Source organism: Stegostoma tigrinum, chromosome 10 (assembly GCF_030684315.1).
Source record: "Stegostoma tigrinum isolate sSteTig4 chromosome 10, sSteTig4.hap1, whole genome shotgun sequence".
In the NCBI taxonomy this organism is placed as follows: domain Eukaryota; kingdom Metazoa; phylum Chordata; class Chondrichthyes; order Orectolobiformes; family Stegostomatidae; genus Stegostoma; species Stegostoma tigrinum.
The window spans coordinates 67593827-67619493 of NC_081363.1; the positions used below are offsets into that span (position 1 = coordinate 67593827).

At 40.1% G+C, this 25667-nt stretch overlaps 2 protein-coding genes across 5 annotated transcripts in view; one reads left to right on the forward strand and one right to left on the reverse strand.

Annotated features, from left to right (window-relative positions):
• The window catches only part of ryr3 (ryanodine receptor 3), a 369427-nt gene extending 354314 nt beyond the window's left edge, over window positions 1-15113 (forward strand). For all 4 annotated transcript variants that reach the window (XM_059649213.1, XM_059649214.1, XM_059649215.1 and 1 more), the window contains 5 exons: window positions 1354-1510; window positions 2773-2837; window positions 3212-3312; window positions 7418-7469; window positions 14179-15113. In XM_059649213.1, coding sequence (XP_059505196.1) covers window positions 1354-1510; window positions 2773-2837; window positions 3212-3312; window positions 7418-7469; window positions 14179-14274 — 471 coding nt within the window. In that variant the 3' untranslated portion in view covers window positions 14275-15113. The remainder of the gene's footprint in view (window positions 1-1353; window positions 1511-2772; window positions 2838-3211; window positions 3313-7417; window positions 7470-14178) is intronic.
• The window catches only part of aven (apoptosis, caspase activation inhibitor), a 75458-nt gene continuing 61654 nt past the window's right edge, over window positions 11864-25667 (reverse strand). The window contains exons 4-6 of the mRNA XM_048537487.2: window positions 17777-17872; window positions 16116-16464; window positions 11864-15529 (exon numbers count right to left, since the gene is read on the reverse strand). Coding sequence (XP_048393444.1) covers window positions 15417-15529; window positions 16116-16464; window positions 17777-17872 — 558 coding nt within the window. The 3' untranslated portion in view covers window positions 11864-15416. The remainder of the gene's footprint in view (window positions 15530-16115; window positions 16465-17776; window positions 17873-25667) is intronic.

Consider the following 25667-nt stretch of genomic DNA (forward strand, 5'->3'; position numbering starts at 1 on the left):
TTAAGTTCAAGACAAACAAACTTAAAATGATTTGTCAGCCAAGTAATTTTAGCATTGATTGCCAGATCACAGAAAATATCATTAGGCCCTGAATTTCTAACTGCTTTACTGCAAGCCATCTTCCTCACCCCTTCTCCTCTATCTTGTCTCCTTTGTATCTCTGTCTCATAAACCACTGATACCCCTCAAGTCCCATTCAAGCTTATCCTGTGAAAACCACTTCCAGTTCTCTCAATTCTACTCCCACAAACCTGGTGACCTACCGACTTCCCTTCCTACTTCCCATGTTGGCTCATACTATTAATGATTCCCCTGCTCCAGTGCTGGGCTTTAAATCTGGCATCATCCCTCTCCTCAAGTAAAATCAACACATGACTCCTTGCAAAAGTACTGCCCCATCTCCAAATCCCCTCTCTAAAGTTCTTGAATATGTTGTTGCCCCCAAATTTCTACCCAGAACTCCATATGTCAATCCCTGTAACCAAAACATTTCCACCAAGATTAAAGTCCCTGTTATCTGAAATTTTCACGCACCTGGCTATTGATGGGAGTAGTTTCCTCACTCTGTGAACTGATCATTATGTTGCCTTTCTCTATCTCTCCTTTTGATGAAATCACACTGACAGACTTTATCAGTGATCCTGTCCATTCACGTAACCAGCAGCCCCCATTACTGGATACTGAGGAGTTTACTGTACTTTCTTCTGGGGGGTGGTACGGTGTACTTGATGTATACAGGACAGGGGCTTTGAAGATCGTACTCCATATTTTAAAATAATTGTAACAGCCTGCCCACTGTTACTCACTTGCCCACACCAAACATATTATGTCATGACAGATACGTTGGCTGAGCTTATAGAAGCTTAACAGACATTAATTGTTCATATGTAGATAATTTACCAATTTTGGGACCTGCTTACCCTCTGTTATGGAGGTGTTTGGGAAAGTGGTGTTCTTGGCATTCTATTTTACATGCCTCTGAGCTGAAAACAGACCTCAAAGATCTATAGTATCCAGCTGCTAGACACAAAGTGTCAGTATGCCTTTAATCATATGGGACATCGCAAATAAGACTGATCCTACCCTCATACATCAGATGATCACTGGAAAACAATCAATCAATCAGGGTAGAATCCCACATCCCCAACCCAGAAACAGTAAAGATAACTTAGAATGCCAGCCAGCATCAACTAATTAGTTAAAAAAAATCTTTAAAGAACCTTGTTGCTGCGGTACTTATTGAATGGTGAATGACTCATTTTCTACCTTCCAGTCATAATTCAATGCTTCCTGTCTTGGTAACACATTTCAATCTCTGACAATATGTAACATATTGTTGTCTTTGGTTTTCAGTGCTACTTGTTTCATATGTATGTGGGTGTCAGAGCTGGAGGTGGCATTGGAGATGAAATTGAAGATCCTGCTGGAGATCCTTTTGAAATGTATCGAATTATCTTTGACATCACATTCTTCTTCTTTGTTATTGTCATCCTACTAGCCATTATTCAGGGTATGTCTTCTTACCATGAAGAAATCTTATTTTTAATACATTCTTTCATACAAAAGCTTCTGGGCTATTCACTTTTTAATTTCTGATTTACATGCCAAATGTGATAAATATTCAAAATTTGAGACCTATGTTCCAGTACCTTCTAGATATTCTCTTGGTTGTCTACATTTAGAATATATCATAGTTTATATATCTCCATATAATGAAAAGAACATACATAATTAGCAAGAGTCCACAAAGGACCATAGGCATCTCTCTCCATTACAGAGAAAGAAAATTGCTTTTATATAGTCTGAGGAGCATCAATCTACAAGTATGGAGGTAATGCAAAGGGTGTAACAAAGAAAATTACTGGAATAAACCATAAAATTGCTGGAATTATACCAATTAGGAATGATTCAAAAGCCATGTTCTTTTTCTCAGAAGAGAAAGACTGAGGGGTGACCTGATGAAAGGTTGTTTGTAACATCATGAAAAGATCTGATAGAGTTGACATGAAGAGAGTCTTTCCATTTGAAGACAATACCAGAACTACAGACTATATAAGATAATCACTAATAAACTCAAGAGGGAATTCAAGAAAAGATCCTGGTTACAATATGTAGAAGTTGTGGTGAATAAAGTTGGTGCATTTACAGAGAAATTAGGGAAGCACTTGAGGAAGAAAGGAATACAAGCATAAGTCCCTCGGGTTTGATGAAGAAGGATGGCAGGAGGCTTGGGTCAAGCATAAATGCCAGCATAGATATTTTGAGTGGATAGCCTGTTTTTGTGCTGTTGTAACACTTTGTAAGTTTGTTAGTATTGACTATTTATAATAAAACGTAGAAAAACTCAATCTGATGACATCTGCATTAAGTTATTTATATGTAAACAAATAAATAAAATGTTAAATGGTATAGGTACATAGGTAAGTGAACATCCAAATGAATCAGTGATCCTACTTATCATCAAGGGAGTATATTAATTAAAATGCTCGCTACATCTTTCTTGATATTTGTCCTAGAATTGCATAATTCATGGACAGGTGTGTTTGATAATTAAAAGTAGATAAATTGTTTAAAAGGACTAGAAGGATATTAAACTATGGTTCAAAAATTAAATAATTGGATCAAGAAGGTTTGAATCTTTTTAAAAAATCATAATATTGGTAATATCCCAGCACATTCAATTATGTGTATGCATGAGACTTCAGTAACAATGTAGCGAAAAATGCAAACTGCTGAAATATTGCTCACACTAACTCTTTCTGCTCTGGTTAGGTTTGATTATTGATGCTTTTGGTGAGCTGAGAGACCAACAGGAGCAAGTGCGAGAAGACATGGAGGTCTGTTTTTATTCCCATTTCATTGAATCAATATTGACTCCCATTTTCTGTACCTCAAATCTATAGATTCAAATACCAATCTTGAGCAGGATTCCACACTGTGACAGGCTTCTGACCATCCACCAACCCTCTGCTTCAATATGTTTTTTTTCCTGTGCTGAAGTGCGCAGTTCAATGAATATTGGCAAATTAACTTGTTGTTCCTCATGATCTTGTATTGTACTGATACCATGACAGTCAGTATTTACTGAAATGTTAGATACCCACCAAATGAGAATGGGTCCCTCAGAAGTTAAAGAAATGCTAATTATTATTTATATTGAAAAGGAGTTAAGGTACTGATTCAAATAGGCTGTTCTTTTATTGATTCTCAGACCAAATGCTTTATTTGTGGAATCGGCAACGATTACTTTGACACTATACCACATGGTTTTGAGATACACACTTTACAAGAACACAACCTTGCAAACTACTTGTGAGTATTCATTTGTTTATTCTGCATGTATGAACTGTGTATGTAAGATGTATATAAAAATCATTGTAAATTAAATTCAGGTTAGGTTCGCTTTCATCTTACTTTCATAACTGGAATCATACCTAAGGAATGAGATTGCTTTAAAAATGAATTATTTTGAGATCCAACAACTTATTGCTCAAAAAAAAGACTAATTGCACATGGTGACTCTGACGATTCAAAGTAGAATATTAGAAGCTGGGAACTTTTGTTCCATTTAGGTAAGGATCTATATGATTTAACATTCCATTCTGTAAAGGTTTTAGCATTTCCAGAAATCACCAACTTCTCTCAACGTGTCACTCTGAGATAGGACTGCCAGGAATTATGATGAAAGGTCATTGGCCAGAAATATTAACTGTTTCACATTCCACAGATGCTGTCAGACCTGCTGAGTAATTCCAGCATTCTCTGGTTCTATTTCAGATTCCCAGCACCCGCTATATTTTGCGTTTGTAAATGGGATACTCAGCCTGGAAGCATTCTTGGGAGTTTAGATTGTGTTGCATTAAAAACATTATTGCATTCTTTTCCTTCTCACCAATGGCAATCACTGTCTTGGCTGGCAATTGTTGCCTGATTTATAGTTGCCTGATTTATAGTTGCCTGATTTATAGTTGCCTCTGGGAAGTTAGTGGTGGAAATGCTCTTTTACCTGCAAAAGGCTAAGTGTTATTGGGAATTCAACGAGTTTGATCCACTGACCATGAAAGGACTGTGAAGCAGGAGAACAATGATTTGTAGATGGTTTTTGTCCCAGGTACTTTCTGCTCCTGTCCTTCTAGGTGTTGTAGATTCCCTGCAGTTGAATATTATTGCCCACGGTTTCGACACCAGTCACTATAATATGAGGTGTTTCCACAGGGCCATCTGTCAGCAGGTAAGAAATTGAGGGCAAGAATGAGGGGAACCTAAAGGTCAGGGATCAGTTGACAAAGAGAAGAACTTGACCTCGTCACTAATTGATAGTAACATCAGTAACACTTAGGTACTGCTAGAATTCCCCTATATTCATGAAAAGCCTCTCAAAACTATGACAATTATCCTCTCTCTCTTGTTTGAACTTAGAATTGGTGCCCAATTATATGTAAAGGTGACAACAGGAAGGCTGCATTTGTGCCAATCTGTGTTTAGACTTCACATGTTGGTTTTGCCAGCAAGTTTTAACATGAACCAAACTGAGAGGAAACAGAAAGTGCAGTGAACTTAGTGTTTGGGGGAGATAATGGGAACTGCAAATGCTGGAGAATCCAAGATAACAAAGTGTGTATCTGGATGAACACAGCAGGCCAAGCAGCATCTCAGGAACACAAAAGCTGACGTTTCAGGCCTAGACCCTTCATCAGAGAGAAGGGTCTAGGCCTGAAACGTCAGCTTTTGTGCTCCTGAGATGTTGCTTGGCCTGCTGTGTTCATCCAGCTACACACTTTGTTATCTTATTGTTTGGGGGAGCTTGGGCTGAATTCAGCTTAGCACTAATATTTATGACTGGCACATATTCCAGTTCCTGTTTCTTAAGAAAACAGTTATCTCATTAAATGGCAATTTTCATAGAATTATTGAATTTATATAACGACAGCAGGTCCCTACTGTATGTGCCAATGAAGGCACTCTCTCTTTGACCCATATCCTTCCTTGCGTTACTCAGATGTTCTTGCAGAACTGCTGTTCTGAGTTATCTAGAAATGGTCGGCCACTTGCCAGTTTCTTAATATGCAACAAATTCCAAGAACCTGGAAGTTCTTTCCTCCAAATAAGCCTTGACCACTCTATCTCCTATTAACCTGCCACCACCACCCCTGACCATTTTCTGACCTTTCTCACTTCCAACATGGACAAAAACTTGACAGATGGACTGTAATGCAGAAAGTGTGAGGTTACATACATTTTGATCAGATGAATGAAAGGGCAGACTATTGTTTAAATGGAGAGAGAGAGAGAAACTCGAAATGAAGTACAGCACAGAGGAATCTGGGTGCCCTTGTCCACAGAACATAAGAAGTTAGCACACAGGTGCAGCAAATACTTAAGGGCAGCACGGTGGCTCAGTGGTTAGCACTACAGTCTCACAGTGCCAGGGACCTGGGTTCGATTCCACCCTTAGGCGACTGTGTGGAGTTTGCACTTTCTCCCGTGTCTGCATGTGTTTCCTCCCATAGTCCAAAGATGTGCAGGCTAGGTGAATTGGCCATGCTAAATTGCCCGTAGTGTTCAGGGGTGTGTCGGTTATAAGGGGATGGGTCTGGGTGGGATGCTTCAAGGGGCGGTATGGACTTGTTGGCCTGAAGGGCCTGTTTCCACACTGCGGGTAATCGAACCTAATCTGTAAATGGAATATTGGCCTTTATTGTTAGGGGGTCATAGTTTAAAAATAAGAAAATCTTGTCATAACTGTGTACTGTGTTGTTGAGGCTGCATCTGGATAACTGTGTACGGTTTTAATATCTGTATTTTTAAAAAAAGATATTCTGAAATTAGGGGCAGTTCACAAGGTATTTACTGAGGTGAGTCCAGAGATGAAGGGGTTGACTTACAAAGTACAGCTGAACAGTTTTAGTAAGAAGAGTTTAGAAAAATGAAGCATACAAAGTTCTGAGTGGGCTTGACAGGTAAATAGTTCCGCAACTGGAAAAATATAATTCCTCTGGCATTTTGAGCCAGAGGATATACTTACAAATTAAGGGAACGCTCATTCAAAACTGACATGCAAAGGAATTTCTTCTCCCAGAAGTTAGTGAATGAATGCCTAGAATTCTCTGTCCCAGATTTAGAGTCTCGAATACTAAAAGTATTTAAAGAGCAAGAAGGTACATTCTGAAGCATCAGAGAGATGGGTGCTGCGAGGAGACAGATTGACCATGAACTTATTGAATGGCAGGCCTGCTTGGAGGGGCTGAATAGTTTACTCCTGCTCATATTTCATATGGACATAAAGTGAAGGTGAGGATCAGCGGCTGCAAAAATGTTGTGGGACAAAAGATCAAAGGTTAGATAATAGGGATTTTGAAAGTGCAGCTGTAACTCAATTGGATGATGTTTTCTTGCAAGGGCTGGGTGCAAAAGTAAATGCATTGTAATGGGTAGGCCATGATACTGAACGATTGTGACATCAGAAGCAAACAGTAATTTAACTGAGCCTTACAAGTGTTTTCTGTTTGTCAGGTTCTTTGTGACGTACATCATAAAATATTTGTAATGTACAGACCAAAATAAAATCTCTCCACTGACCCAAGATCTTGCTGATTTCATCCAAATTCCTATAAATCTTATTATTTATGGTAGGAAGATAACTGTGCATTCCAGCACCTGCTCCAAAGAATAATGCGTGCAGGGATATTTACCTTACAGATATATACAGCCTATAGTGTTTCATACTCACAACGTTGAATTGCATATGACAGTATTTTGAGACCTATGTGAAATAACTGAAGTTACTTTAGCATTTAATTTGTGCGGATTTTCAAACAGTCTTCATGTCCAATCAATAGCTACTTCTAGCAAGCTTGCCAAGGAGAAGTTGAAAACATTTAAAGTTTGGAGGAAATTAGGACAGGATTTGGCCAAGACACTAGACAGGAAAGCTAGTAAGTTTGGGTAAGTTAGGGCATTTTTTAGGAATGGCTGATAACACTAGGTAGCTTTGCATCTGGATACTAGAAGAAAAACATCCTTTACCATGCAACAGTACCTTTTATATGTATGGAGTAAACTGGTGACAACAGAGATAGCAACTTCATATGCACTTTTCCCGAATATTGCTAAGGGACTGGATGGCAAAAAGTCCTCACTACTATTCCTCGAGAAAGGCCTTGTGTATGTCAAATGTAGTAGAGTTGTAAATGTAACTGGTCAACATCCCTTAACCTGAGATTGCCTATCTTGACAATACCTTGCATCTGCAGAAAAGATGGTAATTTTATGACCATAAAATATCAAAATACTAAATGGTGATATTTAATCCTGCCCTGAGTTCTCTTGAAAGATTCCTTTCATGATATTGAACAATTGTTACGTCAGAAGCAGATGGTAATTTAACTGAGACTTACAAGCGTTTTCTGTTTGTCAGGTTCTTCATGATGTACCTCATAAACAAAGATGAGACTGAACACACTGGTCAGGTAAGGAGCAATATCATGAAAATGAATCCGAAAAACAACTGTTAATTTTTGTTTGTTCAATCATGCAATAGAAAGGATATACTTGAGGCTGTAATGGGTTTCAACATCAGTACCCATACAGTGAGCATTGAATAAAGGACACAAAACTAGAGTCTGTTACTAAGCATATGTTAACAACTGTTCCAAAATCATAGTAATTATGCAGAGTCAAGATGGCTTTATGAAAGGAAATTAGTTTTTGACAAACCTGTTGGAATCTTTGAGGATTATAACTAACGGAATGCTACATAGATCAGTTCTTTGGCTATCTGTATTTTAATCACTTAGAAGAAGGGATCATGAGTAACATTAATAGAGTGACCTAGTGTGAAAGTAAGTTGTGAAGAAAACACAAAGGTTGTATTGGAGTGACAAACAGACACTTCTAAGTGTTGGTATTCAGAGAAAGTTGAGTGTCTGTACACCAATCAGAAAGTTTTAAAATGCAAGTAATAAATTAAATGTATCCTATATGCCAACCCCTTTGTAATAAAGACTTAGAGTAAGAAATTCATGGTGGGAATTGGAAATATCAGAACTGCAATGTTATTTTCGTGTCCTTACTTTTCAAAGGGTATACTTATCATAAAGGGGTGCACATTATTTTCACTAAATTGGTTTCTGGGATTGGAATGATGTACTATGGGGACAGATCAAGTTGAACGGGCCTACATTCTGTGGAGTGCAGAAGAATAGAACATTACAGCACAGTACAGGCCCTTCAGCCCTCGATGTTGTGCCGACCTGTCATACCGATTTGAAGCCCATCTAACCTACACTATTCCATGTACGTCCATATGCTCATCCAATGACAACGTAAATGTACCTAAAGTTGGCGAATCTACTACCGTTGCAGGCAAAGCGTTTCATTCCCTTACTACTGAGTTAAGAAACTACCCCTGACATCTGTCCTATTATCTTTCACCCCTCAATTTAAAGCTAAGCACCCTCGTGCTCGCCGTCACCATCCTAGGAAAAAGGCTCTCCCTATCTAACCCTCTGATTATTTTATATGTTTCAATTAAGTCACCGCTCAACCTTCTTCTCTTTAATGAAAACAGCCTCAAGTCCCTCAGCCTTTCCTCGTAAGGCCTCCCTCTAGACCAGGCAACATCGTAGTAAATCTCCTCTGCACCCTTTCCAAAGCTTCCACATCCTTCTTATAATGCAGTGACCAGAACTGCACACGATACTCCAAGTGCGGCCGCACCAGAGTTTTGTACAGCTGCAGCATAACCTCTTGGTTCCGGAACTCGATCCCTCTATTAATAAAAGCTAAAACACTGTGCCTTCTTAACAGCCCTGTCAACCTGGGTGGCAACTTTCAAGGATCTGTGTACATGGACACCGAGATCTCTCTGCTCATCTACACTGCTAAGAATCTTACCATTAGCCCAGTACTTTGCCTTCCGGTTACTCCTACCGAAGTGCATCACCTCACACTTGTCTGCATTAAACTCCGTTTGCCACCTCTCTGCGCAGCTCTGCAGCTTATCTATGTCTCTCTGCAACCTACAGCATCCTTCATCACTATCCACAACTCCAGCGACCTTAGTGTCGTCTGCAAATTTACCAACCCATCCTTCTATGCCTTCATCCAGGTAATTTATAAAAATGACAAACAGCAGTGGACCCAACACAGACCCTTGCGGTACACCACTAGTAACTGGTCTCCAGGATGAACATTTCCCATCAACTATCACCCTCTGACTTCTTTCAGCAAGCCAATTTCCGATCCAAACTGCTATATCTCCCACAATTCCTTTCCTCCACATTTTGTACAATAGCCTACTGCAGGGAACCTTATCGAACGCCTTGCTGAAATCCATATACACATCAACTGGTTTATTCTCATCTACCTGTTTGGTCACCTTCTCAAAGAACTCAATAAAGGTTCGTGAGGCACGACCTTCCCTTCACAAAACCGTACTTACTCAATTTATTCTTTTCTACATGATTATAAATCCTATCCCTTATAACCTTTTCCAACACTTTACCAACAACTGAGGTAAGGCTCACTGGTCTATAATTACCAGGGTTGTCTCTACTCCCCTTCTTGCACAGGGGAACCACATTTGCTATCCTCCAGTCATCTGGCACTATTCCTGTAGACAAAGATGAGTTAAAGATCAATGCCAAAGGCTCAGCAATCTTCTCCCTGGCTTCCCAAAGGATCCTAGGATAAATGCCATCTGGCCCAGGGGACTTATCTATCTTCACCCTCTGTAGGATTTCTAATACCTCTTCCTTGTGAACCTCAATCCCACCTAGACCAGTAGCCTGTATCTCAGTATTCTCCTTGACAACATTGTCGTTTTCTAGAGTGAATACTGTTGAAAAATATTCATTTAGCGCTTTCCCTATCTCCTCTGACTCCACAAAAAACCTACCACTACTATCCTTGACTGGCCCTAATCTTACTTTCGTCATTCTTTTATTCCTTAAATACCTGTAGAAAGCCTTAGGGTTTACCCTGATCCTATCCACCAACAAATTCTCATGTCTCCTCCTGGCTCCCTTGTAGCCCTTAAGCGCCCTAACTCAGCCTTCACATTTCATCCTTACATAAGCCTTCTTCCTCCTCTTGACCAGAGATTCCACCTCCTTCGTAAACCACGGCTCCCGCGCTCTGCAGCTTCCTCCCTGCCTGACAGGTACGTACTTATCTAGAACACACAGGAGCTTTTCCTTGAAGAAGCTCCACATTTCTAATGTGCCCATCCCCTGCAGTTTCCTTCCCCATCCTATGCTCCCTAAATCTTTCCTAATCTCATCATAATTGCCTTTCCCCCAGCTATAACTCTTGCCCAGTGGTATACACGTATCCCTTTCCATCACTAAAGTAAACATAACAGAATTGTGATCGCTATCACCAAAGTGCTCACCTACTTCCAAATCTAACACCTGGCCGGGCTCATTACCCAGTACCAAATCACGTGTGGCTTTGCCCCTTGTTGGCCTATCTACATACTGTGTCAGGAAGCCCTCCTGCCCACACTGGCCAAAAACTGACCCATCTATATACTCGAACTATAGTGGCCCCGGTCAATATTTGGAAAGTTGAAGTCCCCCATGACAACTACCCTGTCTCTCTCACTCCTATCGCGAATCATCTTTGCTATCTTCCCTCTACATATCTGGAACTATTCGGAGGCCTATAGAAAACTCCCAGCAGGGTGACCTCTCCTTTCCTGTTTCTAACCTCAGCCCATACGACCTCAGTTGACGAGTCCCCAAACATCCTTTCTGCAACTATAATACTGTCCTTGACCAACAATGCCACACCTCCCCCCGCCTTTTACCATCTTCTCTGTTCTTACTGAAACATCTAAATCCTGGAATCTGCAACAACCATTCCTGTCCCTGCTCTATCCATATCTCCGAAATGGCCATGACAGCGAAGTCCCAGGTACTAACTCATGCTGCAAGTTCACCCACCTTATTCCGGATGCTCCTGGCGTTGAAGTAGACACACTTCAAACCAACTTCTTGCTTGCTGATGCCATCTTGCGTCCCTGAAACTTTCTCGGACCTCCCTACTCTCAACCTTTTCTATACTCGAACTACAATTTTGGTTCCCATCCCCCTGCTGAATTAGTTTAAACCCACCCGAATAGCCTTCACAAATTTTCCCCCCAGGATATCGGTACCCCTCTGGTTCAGCTGAAGACCATCTTGCTTGTAGAGGTCCCACCTACCCCAGAAAGAGCCCCAATTATCCAAGAATCCAAAACCCTCCCTCTAGCCACGTGTTCAACTCCTCTCTCTTCCTATTCCTCGCCTCACTAGCACATGGCATGGGCAACAAACCAGAGACAACAACTCTGTTCATCCTAGCTCTCAGCTTCCATCCTAGCTCCCTGAATTTCTGCCTTAAATCCCCATCTCTCTTCCTACCTATGTCGTTGGTGCCAATGTGGACCACGACTTGGGGCTGCTCCCTCTCCCCCTTAAGGATCCCAAAAACACGATCAGAGACATCACCCACCCTTGCACCTGGGAGGCAACACACCAACCATGAGTCTCTCGTATCCCCATAGAACCTCCTATCTGTCCCCAATGACTACTGCTCTGCTCCTCTTCCCCTTCCCTTCTGAGCAGCAGGGACTGACTCTGTGCCAGGGGTTCTCACTGAAGGCAAATAGCCTTTTTTTGAGGCCAGATGTGTAGGTTCCCCCTGCCGAGTCTAGAATAAGAGGATCATATTTTCAGGACAAGGTGTCAGTAATCAATAAGGCAGCTAGTTCTTTCTTCATTTGCAGTCATATCACTTCCCTCCAACTGCACTTCTCTAGAATCACAACGCCACATTTATCACAATTTAATCACTAGAAGATAGTTTACATTACTTCAAGTATTTTACCAATATTTTATTTATATGGTGTATTAACATAGTAAAACATTCCAAGAAACTTTATATCAGAACATATTGCAAACACAAACAAAACTTTGCACCACCTAAGGCAAAATTCGGGTAGATGGGCACAAACCTGGTCAAAGAAGTTGGTTTTATGGAGCGTCTTAAAGAAGGAACGAGAAATAAAAGGAGCGAATTCCAAAGTTTTGAGCTGAACCTCTAATAGTATAGTGATAAAATTTGACATGGTGTCAGGATGCATGAACGAGGGACCACAGATATCTCATGAGGAGTGTAGGGCTGGAAATGTTTAGAGATGGAGTGTGGGATGGGAAGGTGCACTATCAAATCATTTGGAAACTGAGGTGAAAACTTTAATATCAAGGTGTTGCTTAACTAAGAGACAATATATGTCAGTGAGCAAAGAGGTGAAGGGTTGAAAGGACATGATGAGTTAAGACATGGGCAGCAGAACTTTGGCCCCCTAAGTTGAACAAGGCTACACTATGAAGGCTGACCAGGTGGGTATTAGAAAACTCACATTTTACAGATATAAAAGATCATTAGAGAAAGTTTTTCAGTAGATTTGTAGCTCGGGTTATGATGCTGTAGCCAGTTGACTCATCGAGCTGGTTCATTGTTCCGCAGACGTTTCATTACCCTGCTGGGTAACATTAGCAGTGCAACCTCCAATGAATTGTCGTTGTGTTTTCCCGCCTGGTACTTAAACTCCGGTGTCTGTTGAGTTGGATTACCTCACTTCTGGTTTTCTTTTGCTGTATACATATATCTAGGGTCCTGTGTTTGTTGATGGCCTTCTTAGTGGAAAACCAGACCTGAAGGAATTCCCTTGACTCTGTTCGATTTGGAACAGCACCAGGATCCTAGAACAGGCCAAAGAGAGACAAGCATGAGAATTCCCGGAGGCCTGGTTCTCCACTAAGAAAGCCATCGACATATATGCTTGACTGCAAAGGAAAACCAGAAGTGAGGTTATCCAACTCAATGGACACCAGAGTTGAAATAACAGGTGGGAAAATACAACAGTGCTTCATTGGAGGCTGCACTGGTGGTGTTACCCAGCAGGGTAAGGAAATGTCTGTGAAACAAGAATTTCTGCTGTAGTGTAATAACAATGGTCAGGTGAAGACCAGTTGTAGTAGTCTGGTAGTCAACAGCATTGCATAGTGGTGATACAATTACTTCCTTTTGTACAATAGAGGGTCCTTTTCGTAACTATAATTCACATTTGTGCACAGCATCCAGTCGTGAACATGTACTTAAAATAATTCTGATATTAGCACAATTTGAAACTCTAAATACAGAGTACACTCCAAAGAAAAGCTTTAAAAATAATTTGGGAGTTTGAAAAATTCATTCACAGGTATGTACATATCACTGTTTAGCCCATTCTTAAAACCACCACAGCAGTGCTCTTAGCGACAAGGTTCCAGGATTCCGACCCACTGACAGTGAAGGAACAGAAATGCAGATTTACTGCAGAATACTGAGTGGCTCGGAGAACTTGCCACTGATGCTGTGGAACTGCTGCCACCAGCGTCGTTGATGGATGTGGCACCAATGAAGCAGGCTGCTTTGACTTGAACGGTGTCAAGCTTCTTGGCTGTTGGGCTGCAATCATCCAGGCAAGTAGATGGTCGAGTCCGGAATTGAGTTACTCACCACAGAATCCTCAGTCTCCAAACTGTTCTTGTAGCTTTCTGGCTGACGTAGTTCAAATTTCGGTCAATGGTAGTTCCCACGATGTTGCGAGTAGGGGATTCAGCAATGGTAATGCCATTGAACATCAAAAGGAGATGCTTAGTTTCTCTCTTGCTGAAGGTGGTCATTGACTGACACTTGTGTGGCATAAACACTACAACCATTTCCTCAAGGTCTCTCAAAATACTTGAACTGTTTCTTTTCGAATGTTCGCAGGCAGGGTTAGTCATTTTATACACAGCACTGTCCCACAACAGCAATTTGGTAACTAACAAACATGTGCAAAACAATCAGTTAGAGATAAATGGTGGTCATGACTGCAGGTGCTCACTCTTTATATAGTGCCTTGGGGGCAGTCAATGCCACACCTTTGATAAGATAGCACACTTTCAAAGTGGATAGAAAAATCAACTTAGAATATGTCTCACATTCTGGAGTGGCCATGATCCTTCTGACTCGCTCATTGTTTAGATTGCTGTTACTGAGCCAGCAGACTTGAATGGACAGGATAAAGCACTGTAAAACTGTCTAATTTTTGCAAGTATGATTTACAAATAACTTTATTCATAATTTTCTGCCCATCAATTTAAGGAATCTTTTGTGTGGAAGATGTACCAGGAACGCTGCTGGGACTTTTTCCCTGCTGGAGACTGTTTCCGCAAACAGTATGAGGATCAGCTTGGATAAATGGAAACATTTCTTGAATTTATTTACTGACTGATCACATAAAGGTTTACTTGAATATATGAATGGAAAATGAAGTAAGCAGGTACTTATTGTTGAGGCAAAATGAGAATAAATGTGAAAGGTATTAAAAATACAACTGTCTTAAAATGCAGTGATATTCACCATTAAGCACTGAAAGTGCAACACTTATCAGAATTGGAAGTGTTATAACCAGACTTTAAATAAACCTTTGCTGTGACTTTGGTTAACTGAACAAACAGACCAACAAGTATAACAAGGGTTAAAACTGTAAGAAAATATGCAGAAAAAAGTGCCTTACCTATAAGCCAAAGCTATGCAACAATGTGAATGTTCTGTTTTTTAGTTTATGCTCGTCAGAAAAGCTACCTTAGAATTTATTCTCCTGTTCACAATGTCAAGTCTTATCGTGTGCTGTATGACCTTAAGCTTGTTCTCATTCTGCTTACACAGCAGCAGCTGAGCTGATAATTTACAAAGTTGTTACTGGATAAGACATGTAATTCTGTAATTCTGTAACACTTAATATTATATGTGCATTGGCTGTCTGTACACTTTTCCTTAAAACTTCAATTTCAAATCATTTGGCACGAGTGAATTGGTCAGTGCTGACCGTTTGCAATGTGATGCACAGTTGTGAAATAAAACAAATTAAATTCAATAATATATCCTTTTACAGGATTACCTCTTTTTAACTGATTACCAACAGCACTTCTGCTTTCATTGGTTGGGATGAAAATGTTTGGCCCTGAGTGCAGACTCAAGGTTGTTGAAAATGGATTATATAAAAAAGATTTTCAAAGTAAACAAAATTCTTAAAATGAGTCGTGTGATTAATGTGTGAATTAACTCTTTACGGAAAAAAAGGCCTGTTTTCAACAGTTTTCATTACGCCTTGACTCTGCAATCTTTTTACATGTAATTAGTTAGAACTCTGTCACTAAATCTAAGCTATTCAACAGAATTTCATTGGGGGTAAACATTTACACCAACATTTCACACATTTTTAAAAATATGTATTTAGCTTGTCAGCAATGAAATGCAGTTGGAATAAATGCTGCAGGAAGTTAAGATGCCACTGTTGTTATTGTACTTTTAATTTTCTTTTACTTGCAAAACTCTAATCATGATATCATGCTATCTAACCAATCTTCCAGTTCTTCTTCAGGGTCAAGCTTCTTAGCCGTTTCTGCTAGTCGCGAATTTGTGTTGTCTACCACTTCGGTATCTGAGGAGTCTGTTTAATAGGAAAGAAATAGTGCTTTATTGCAGCAACAAGTCCACATGTAAAATACAAATTGGCTTCTCTGGTAACACACAGGTGAACCAACCTCCAAGTTAAGAAAAATGTGTAGCATTAGTACATTCTAGCGGTAACTGACAGTTGAAGAAAGAGCACCTTGTTTTATGCACAATATTACCACTCTACAATTTTAAATGTAGCCTCTTTTATGTCAGGAGCAATTAATTCTAACTTCATAAAGTGTAACCGCGACTGCACTTACTCCTTGTTATCTGCTGGTTCATGAGGTTGGCCCTAGACCCCAGTTTTTATTATGCTCCCACGATCATTATATTTGAGCAGCATCTATGTTTCTTTGATATTCGAGGAAGGTCTGTGTTCATATCCCCCTTGGATAATATGAAATTGCTACATTTATCTGCAGTAATTATATATTTAGTTATCTTATGTTCAATTAGTTAATACAATTTAGTTTGATGAGTGCTATAGAAAACATGCCAAATTAGATATAAACATGCTATTTAAGTAAAAGGTCAATATCAATTATTTCCTTCATTTTAATAAAAAAGCTTTTACTTACCAGCTGAAGTTGTAACTGTTTCAGCATCACAAACAATTTCTGCATTTTGAGCTATATTAAGGAAATCACCCGCACTTTTACTGGCAGGTGTCCCTAATTGAAGTAAAATATCCAGCTCCTCGTCTAGCTTATCTGGTGTTTGCTGAGATGCAGAAGGGGCACTCTTAGGTACTTGTATTGCAGAGTTAAGTGTGACATTGAAGGTATGTTTGCCTGGATCTTCTGCCACTGCATTTAGTGGCATGGTACTAACAGCTCCCTTGGGAGGTGCTGCTTGTGCTCTAAATTTACTTGGGCCATCATGCAAACCCTTCAGTCTCACTTGTGGTAGCTCAGCAGGTAGAGTGATCTAAATTTGAAGAAAACAACAGAAGTAAGAGACTGAATTTGCCAATGTGACTAAACAATTTATTGTTTAAGAAATTTTGACATGAAAAAATTTGGTGTTTGATAACTACAAATCTCACACTTTTCAGTATTTTTACTTTATATATATACACACACACACATTTCTTTCTACAATAGAGAACATACTTAAAATTTTAGCAGCGTCCAGAAGTATAAGAGTTACTTGGGCCAGATGGGAGGCAACCTAGATTATTGAGAGAAGTATACATGGGTGATGTGGAGGCTGTTATACGATCTTCCACTTTTCCCTACGTAATGGATAGTATTGGAAATACCATCAAGAATAAACATAAATATAGGTATTTCAAATGAGGACGACTTTGAGATAACAATATACATTAGTAAAAGCCAAATCACCTTCATTTATTTTACTGATAAAATAGAGGGATTTCATGAAGACAATATGATAGAAAGAAACTCAGGAAATGTACATATATATCTTGAGTTTGCCATGACAAGTAGAAGAGGTTCATGAGATCCTTAACTTTTTGAATAGATGCTTAGAATATAAAAACAAGAAGTTCATGCTAGATTTTTATAAGGGACTGTCCAAGTTCAAACTGGAGTTATGTGGCCAATTCTACACATACTTCAAAAAGGATACTGAGGGCTTGGACAGGATACAAATGAGATTTACTCATCCAGTGGACGCAGATTTAAAATAATTTATGAAAGAACCGGAGGTGACACAAAGGGGGAAAAGAAACACAAAATGTGAAAGTGACAACTCTGTTTCTGCCACTCTAGATCATAAGGAAACTGAATAAAGGAATCTGGTTACGGGGAAAGAACAGAGGAAGTATAACTAATTTAGTAGTGCCTTCTGTGTAGGAACATTTGATAATTCTCCAAAGATCTAATTCCAATTCATTACATATTCTGTCATCAACTAAAAGGTACAAATCATTCAACCTTATAGTACCTGATAAACAGCAAGAGGTCATGATCTTTATAAGCCAAACGGATATTCATAATAAGTGAGCAGTGTGTTGTAAAACTCCATAAAACCAATGAGGCAATTAAGTAAAACATGCTCCTCGAAACCCAAAAAACAATAGAATGATTTCTATCAATCATACAATTCAGTTGCTGATTTCAGTTTCCTTGCTTGTGGGCGGGAATTCTGAGGAGGATATTTATCACAGCTCTTAAACATCTCCTAGCAACTGACTTAAATGTTTGAAATTTGGCTACAAACAAAATTCTCAATCAACTGTTCTATTCTGTAGATGGATTTAATAAAGGAATCCTACCTGCACCAGCTCAGCTTCCACATTCAGTCTAAGGTAGAGGGGGAGTTCTTGAAGGGATTGAGCCAGAGATTGGCAGTCAACAAACAAAGGTGACAGCTGAAATGCACAACAGGACATTGGTGCATTAGGAATTAAGCAGGGAGAATATATGCATTACAATGTTTCCAATGGATTGTCTGAAGAGAAATTAAATTTATCTCTACGAAAACAGCAATACAACACAGTACATTTAAAAAGGATAATGGTTGAATTATTGTACTAAAACACAGTCCAGGGTTTTTTTCCATCAGAAATACCATGGAGCCATTTAAAAGTGTCAGGGGTAACGCCCCTGGCTTTGCAGCCAGCATTCCCAACACCCCTAATTGTCACTGGCACAACATAAGGATATTAGTAGTGAACGTGTACACTGCATGTCTGGTATCAGACCAGACTCTCTTATGACTATGCATCAATTTGAGAATCTGTTGAAAGCTAAATTCAAAAGGTCTTACTCATGCCAACTGCATGCCCCTCCATTCTAACTCAGAGCACAATGTTGCCCCCATGCTCCCTATGCCAACTGATGATCCCTTTACACCCACTGTTCAATTCATGTCTCTTCCCTTCTTTGTGAGTGTTAACACACATATTAAAAAAAACTTGCTCTTCCTACAGATCGACAGTTAAAGTATCAAGAACAAAGGCTCCAAACACTTCTTAACCTTATCCAAATAAAAAGTGACAAAAGAGATCAGTAAACAGAACTTACTATAACTACTTAAAGATCCAATTAAGCCAAATCAACAATTCACTTTCAAACTGGAGTCCCTTGAGGAGCTCATGCTTTTATTGGTCTGGACTCTTCAGCCAAGCCTTCCTCATAAAAAGCCATGAAAAATTACTAAAAACTTAAGACAGGTTGGCACTTAAAATTGCCATGACTATATAAAAGACAGATAATTGATCTTTGAATTCCAATAGCCAACGCAAACTTGGATATCGAAAATGGAAACTGCAGTATAGAAAAACCAAAGCACTGACCTGATCTAAATAGCAGGACAAGTCCCACGAAACTGATTGTATTACAGTCTGAGTTAAAGTTAACATTTTTGCCAAGGACAATGGAATCAGTCAGTCTTCATGGAACATATGAAAAATCCTCACATCTTATCTCATATTCACTATTATGAGAATCTTCAATATTGGAGATGGAATATTACCTGCAACTATTGAGCCTGGTCACAATTACCTCAGCAGATATAGAAAATATAAGTAATTTAAATCTTAAGGAGTTCTTTGGGGAAACAGGTTGAAGAATGTAATACTGAACACAGGCCAAACAAGAATACAGACTTCTCAAGAGAAGAACACCTAACTGGATTGTACTGACTGAAAAGTAGCATTAGGAATGAAGAACTTAAAAGTACACCAGAATAAGCACTACTGCTGATGAGCTCCATAATAAAACAAAACTAATCAGTGTGGTCTCAGGATCAAACAGCCAAAGGGCACAAAACTGTACACGATTTTCCCTCCTTTTCTATGGGACATTATCCTCTCTTATCTTCTACACGTGTGAGGGCTCACAAGACTGCACAAAGGTCATGTATTGCAATGTCATGTCTTTATTATTTATCTCGAGGTGGGTAGCTGATGCATGTTTTTCGCTCAAGACGACCTAATTGCTTACATAGAAAGACATATACCTTCCAATTTTAATGGTAAAAAGCACTGACTCACTGCTAAGAGCAAGTTGTCTCAACTGGTTAGAACAAAATAATATGTTCCTGAAATTGATTCTATGGATGAATACAGCATGTGATTTGGCACCAAGCTGTTCAACTCAGGATGTACCTGCAATATATAGTATGTTTGCTTTCAGCCAAAACAGTATTCAGGACCATGTAATTGAACCCACCAAATAGCAAAATATGGTCACGAAACCCAACGCCTGAAGATTAAATGAATCTTGCTTGAAATGCACACAGATGTCAAGTGACAGTGAGTTTTGAACCCAGAGTTGTCCAATTCAAAATATGGTTTTGGTACAAAGCCTTTTTGCTGGCTGTGGAACCATATCCCAGTATAGGTTATGAACCTTCACAAAAAGCCAGACAAACTGAGCTGGAAGTTAACGGAATGGTAAATAACACTTTCCTGTTCTCAACTTGCCTTAAAGTTGGTCAGTTTAAGAGTAAAGTTTGACAATTTGTGACTCTTAGTAACCATATTTATTTCTACTTTCAGTAGTACAGGTTGCTGCAAACCATCATATGATATGTAGTAAAAACTTTTGAAGCCACATATAAATAAGAGGCGTAACAACGTAAGAACTGGGAGCAGGAGTAGGCCATCTGGCCCCTCGTGCCTGCCCTGCCATTTAATAAGATCATGGCTGATCTATTTGAGACTCAGCATCCTCTTACCCACCCACTCACCATAACCCTTAATTCCTTTACTGTTCAAAAATTTATCTAACTTTGCCTTAAAAACATTCAGTGAGGTAGCTTCAACCGCTTCACTGGGCAGGGAATTCCACAGATTCACAACCCTTTAGGTGAAGAAGTTCCTCCTGATCTCAGTCCTACATCTGCTTCCCTTTATTTTGAGGCAATGTCCTCTAGTTCTAGTTTCACCTGCTAGGGGAAACAACTTCCCTACCTCCAACTTATCTATTGCCTTCATAATCTTATATGTTTCTAAAAGATATACAGTGGCTCAGTGGTTAGCACTTCAGCCTCACAGCACCAGGTACCTGGGTTTGATTCCAGCCTCAGGTAACTGTCTGTGTGGAGGTTGCACATTCTCCCCGTGTCTGCGTGGGTTTCCTCCAGGTGCTCTGGTTTCCTCCCACAGTCCAAAGATGTGCTGACTAGGTGGATTGGCCATGCTAAATTGCCCATAGTGTTCAGGGGTGTGTGTGGGTTATTGGGGGATGGGTCTGGGTGGGATGCTGCAAGGGGCGGTGTGGACTTGTTGGGCCAAAGGGCCTGTTTCCACACTGTAGGGAATCTAATCCAATCTAATCATTCTTCTGAATTCCAATGAGTGTAATCCCAGTCTATTCAGTTTCTCCTCATAATCCAACCCTCTCAACTCTGGAATCAACTGAGTAAATCTCCTCTGCACCCCCTCCAGTGCTAGTATATCTCTTCTCAAGTAAGAAGACCAAAACTGCACACAGTACTCCAGGTGTGGCCTCACCAGGATCCTATACAGCAGCAGCATAGCCTCTCTGTTTTTAAACTCCATCTCTCTAACAATGGCAGACAAAATTCCATTTCCCTTTTTAATTGCCCGCTGCACCTGTAATCCTACTTTCAGTGATTCATGCACAAGGGCACCCAAGTCCCTCTGCACAGCAGCATGCTGCAATTTTTTTACCATTTAAAACATTGTCCATTTTGCTGTTATTCCTACCAAAATGGATGACCTCACATTTATTAACATTATACTCCATCTGCCAGACCTTTGCCCACTCACTTATACTATCTATATCCCTCTGCCGTCTTTCAGGGTTTTCTGCACACTGACCACTCACCTTAGTGCCATCTGCAAATTTTGACACACCACAGGTAGTCCCCAACTCCAAATCACCTATGTAAATTGTGAACAATTTAGGTCCCAACACTGATCCCTCAGGCACACCACTAGCCACTGATCGCCAACCAGAAAAACACCCATTTACTCCTACTCTTTGCTTTCTACTGGTCAACCAATCCTCTATCCATGCTAATACATTACCTGTAATACCCGTGCAACTTTATCCTATGTAGCAGCCTTTGGCGTGGCACCTTGTCAAATGCGTTCTGGAAATCCAGATACATCACATCCATGGGTTCCCCATTGTCCACTATGCAAATAATGTCCTCAAAGACTTCCACCAAATTAGTTAAACATGACCCATCCTTCAGGAACCCATGCTGGGTGTTTCCAATGGGACAATTTATGTCCAGATATCTTGCAAATTCTTCCTTAATGATAGATCCAAGCATTTTCCCTACTACCGAAGTTAAGCTAACTGGACTATAATTACCTGCTTTTTGTCTACTTCCTTTTTTAAACAGTGGCATCACATTGGCTGTTTTCCAATCTGCGGGAACCACCCCAGAGTCAAATGAATTTTGGTAAATAATTACTAGTGCATTTGCTATTTCCCCCATCACCTGTTTTAATACCCTGGGATGCATTTCATCTGGGCTAGGAGACTTGTCTACCTTTAGCCCCTCTTGTGGTCTCTTTCTGTGTCAAGAGGACTCTACAGCTCAAAAGGTTTCATTATGTAAGCTCAACTATAGCATTTACACAATACACAGTAGGCTACACAGGAAAGTACCAACATCTGTATTCTTTAATAATTACTTGAGCTTTCAAGACTTGAGCACAGTCTGCAGCACCCATATATATTTCCACAACTCTCTGTATAGGCACACATTTGTCAAATTATATTTTTTAATACCCTATATATAAGTTTTGCAAACATCTGCATCCTATACATCATTAACAGAAAAGCTGAACGTCAATGCCATAGCTTACCTGAACAGCTGCCATTCTTAAAAGTAGTCAGTTGAGTTTGTCCAGTGACTATCTTTCAATTAAAGAATGCATTTGCAAAATATTAATGTTTCAGATTAGCAGCGTAATTTTTATCTTACTGCTTTTATAGTTACCTTTATTGGTAAAGGGAGCAGGTTGCATCTCTAACTGTTTGTCACCAAGGTTTGACAGGAAATTGTCACCTTTTCTTGATTTGTTACTCTCCAAATTCTACAACCAAAGCCAAGCAATCGAACAAGAATACCACAAGAAACCCTTGGGCCTATAAGTGCGTGACACCTGAACTGAGATATGATCCGAATACATTGTTTGCTTAATGAAATTTGTGGTACGACTGTGCTATCTTAGACAACAGCCTCATAAGGACATAACTGTGAACAGTGGGCACCATCTGTGGCCACGAGACCGCACACAAGGTGCTAGCAAGGTTAGCTGGTTCAAGCACATGCTGAAGGGTGCCAGAAAAGCACATGAAAGCAGGCAATCGGGAGGTTGGGTTAGGAGGGCCTGCAGCAGTTCATAGTTTTAATATGGATCTCCAGAATAAGGTTGGAAAAAAATATTAAGCCTCCAGCGTACCTTCGAAGGCAGGGCTTCCCAAAGTTTTAAACTAGTGGGCTCCGATGCAGCAATGGCTGGAAGAGAGCTCAAACTAACTGCTCACAGATGCAAAGTCCCTTTAAATATCACAGCAATTTTTTATAAAACTGGATGTGGCCAAACCAACTGATCTTGTTGGCCTGAATTGATTTTGACAAAACCTAACACGAAGGTTATGGGCAGGGACTGGATCAGTGGAAAAAAGACCAATTCGAGGTAGGGAGACATGAGGTCTGTGGGGACAGGAACATAGAACATAGAAAAATACAGCACAGTACAGGCCCTTTGGCCCACAATGTTGTGCCGTGGAATAATCCTAATCCATAAAAAAATAAAATAACCGAAGCTACATTCCCCTCAATTCACTGCTGTCCATGTGCATGTCTAGGCGCACAGATTGAACAGCTCCCTTCTTGCCACCCAAAGAACCTGAACCCACTGAGAGAAACAATTCCTCTTCATCTGAGACTTAAACGGGCACCCTTTTCTTCTGAGACTGTTTATATCCTTCTCACAACTTGCTTTTCCACGAATATTTGTGTTATTTGGCTACAGTACATTTGATTTCTTCCTCCAAATCATTTTTATACGTTGTAAACAGTTGCATTCCCTGATTCCTGTGGAAGCCAATCTGAAAAAGAACCCTTTATCCCCACTCACCGTTTCCTTCCCGCCCACTAGCCAATTCTCTATCCATGCCAATACATGTCATCCAACACCGTGGTTTCTTATCTTATACTTTGCCTTTTGTGAGATTTCTTGTTGAACACTTTCTGAAAGTCCAAATACAACATATCCGCTGGTTTCCCCTTTATCCAGTCTCGTTCAGACTTCCTTGGAAAACTCTAATAAATTAGTCATACATGATTTCCCCTTCATAAAGCCATGCTGACTGTACTTGATTAGATTTTAACTTTCCAAATATCTGAGGGCATATGCCAAAATTTGGAGAGCTGTCCCACATACCAGTCAAAAAACAGCTTGACAATAATCATATCTTTCAGAAAACATCCCAGACAAAACCATCACCATTCCTGTCTATGTTCTGTCTCAACAATAGGCCAGATCCATCAGAGGTGACACAGTGATAAAGACAGTCAGGATGTAGTTGCCTTAGGAATACACAACACTGATTTAGGGCCCTATGCAGATGGCATCAGGTGAAATGTGGGCAAGGAAACTTTCTGCTGATAATCACCTACTACCCTTCTCTCTGAAGTGATAAATCAGTATTACTCCATGTTAAACTTCACCTGGATGCAGCACTGAGGTTGGTAAGGGAACAGAATGTAATCTTAATGATGGAAAATAGTTCCCCATTCAGAGTGGCTGCATAGCACCCTATTGACTCAGCTGCCTGAGTCCTCAAGGAGATAGCTGCCAGGCAGACTCTGCAACAGGCAATGAGGAACCATTGAGAATGAAAAACATACTTGTTTCATCCTCAATCTACCTAATGCCGAAACGTTTATCACACACTGTAGCCATGAAGATTAATCCCTACATACGCATCATCTTGTCGTGCAGTGCTATCACTGTACTAAATGGGATAGATTTTGAATAGACCTAATAATTCAAAATTGGGGCACTAATAAGAGGCAGTGGGCCATCTGCAAAAACAGAACTGTACTCCACTTCAATGGCGCAGGATAGCCCTCACTTCATCATCAAGTACGGACAACAATGAACGTAGCTAAAACTGAGGTGTCATCCTGGTGAAACTACAACACAGAGCTAGTTGTATGCCAAACAATGTATGCTGTATAAACAGCTAAGTGATCTTATAACCAATGGATCAGATTCAAAATCCACAGCCCTACTAATATCTAGCTATGAATGGTGGTGATCAATTAAACAATTAACTGTTGAAGGTGACTTCGGATATATCCCTATCCTTGATGATGCTGGAGCCCAACAAACCATTGCATAAGAGAGCTGAACTATTTACAACCAAATTCAATCTAGAAGTGCCAAGTGGATGATTCCTCCAGTTCTCCACCTGAAATCCCATGACCACAGATGCCAATCTTCATCCAATTCAGTTATCCTACCTTACATTAAGAGGGCACTGGATATTGGAAAGCCAATGGACACAGATAACTGACAACATGCACTCCATAATTAGCTATGCCCCTAGCCATGCTGCACCTGGATAGCTGCAACATCTATCTGGTCATGTGTAAAATTACCCAGTTATGTCCTGTTCACAACAAAAGGACAAATCCAACCTGACCAATTACCACCCCATCAGTGCATTCTCTATCAACAAGGTGATGAAAGCTGTCATTGACAGTGCTATCGAACAGCACTTATCAGCAAAAATCTGCTCACTGGCTCTCAGTTTGGATTCTTCTAAGATTACTCAGTGCCTGAACTCACTACTGTTTTAATCCAAGCATGGGCAAACCAGTTCAATTCCAGTAGTGAGGTGAGGTGAGAGTGAGTGCCCTTGACATCAAGGCAGCATTTGATCTGGTGTGGTATAAAGAGCCCAAGCAAAACTAAAATCCACAGGAATTCGGTAGAAAACTACAAAGGAAGATCAGTGTGATTGTTGCAGGTTAATCATTTTAGTGAAAAGACATCACTGTAGAAGGTCTTCAGAATAGTGTCCTATGCCTGACTGTCTTCAGCTATGACTTCAACAATGATTTTTCCTCCATTCATGAGGTCAAAAGGATGTTCACTGCATAATGTTTATCTCTACTCTCAAGTCCTCAGACACTGAAGCAATCCCTGTCCATACGCAGCA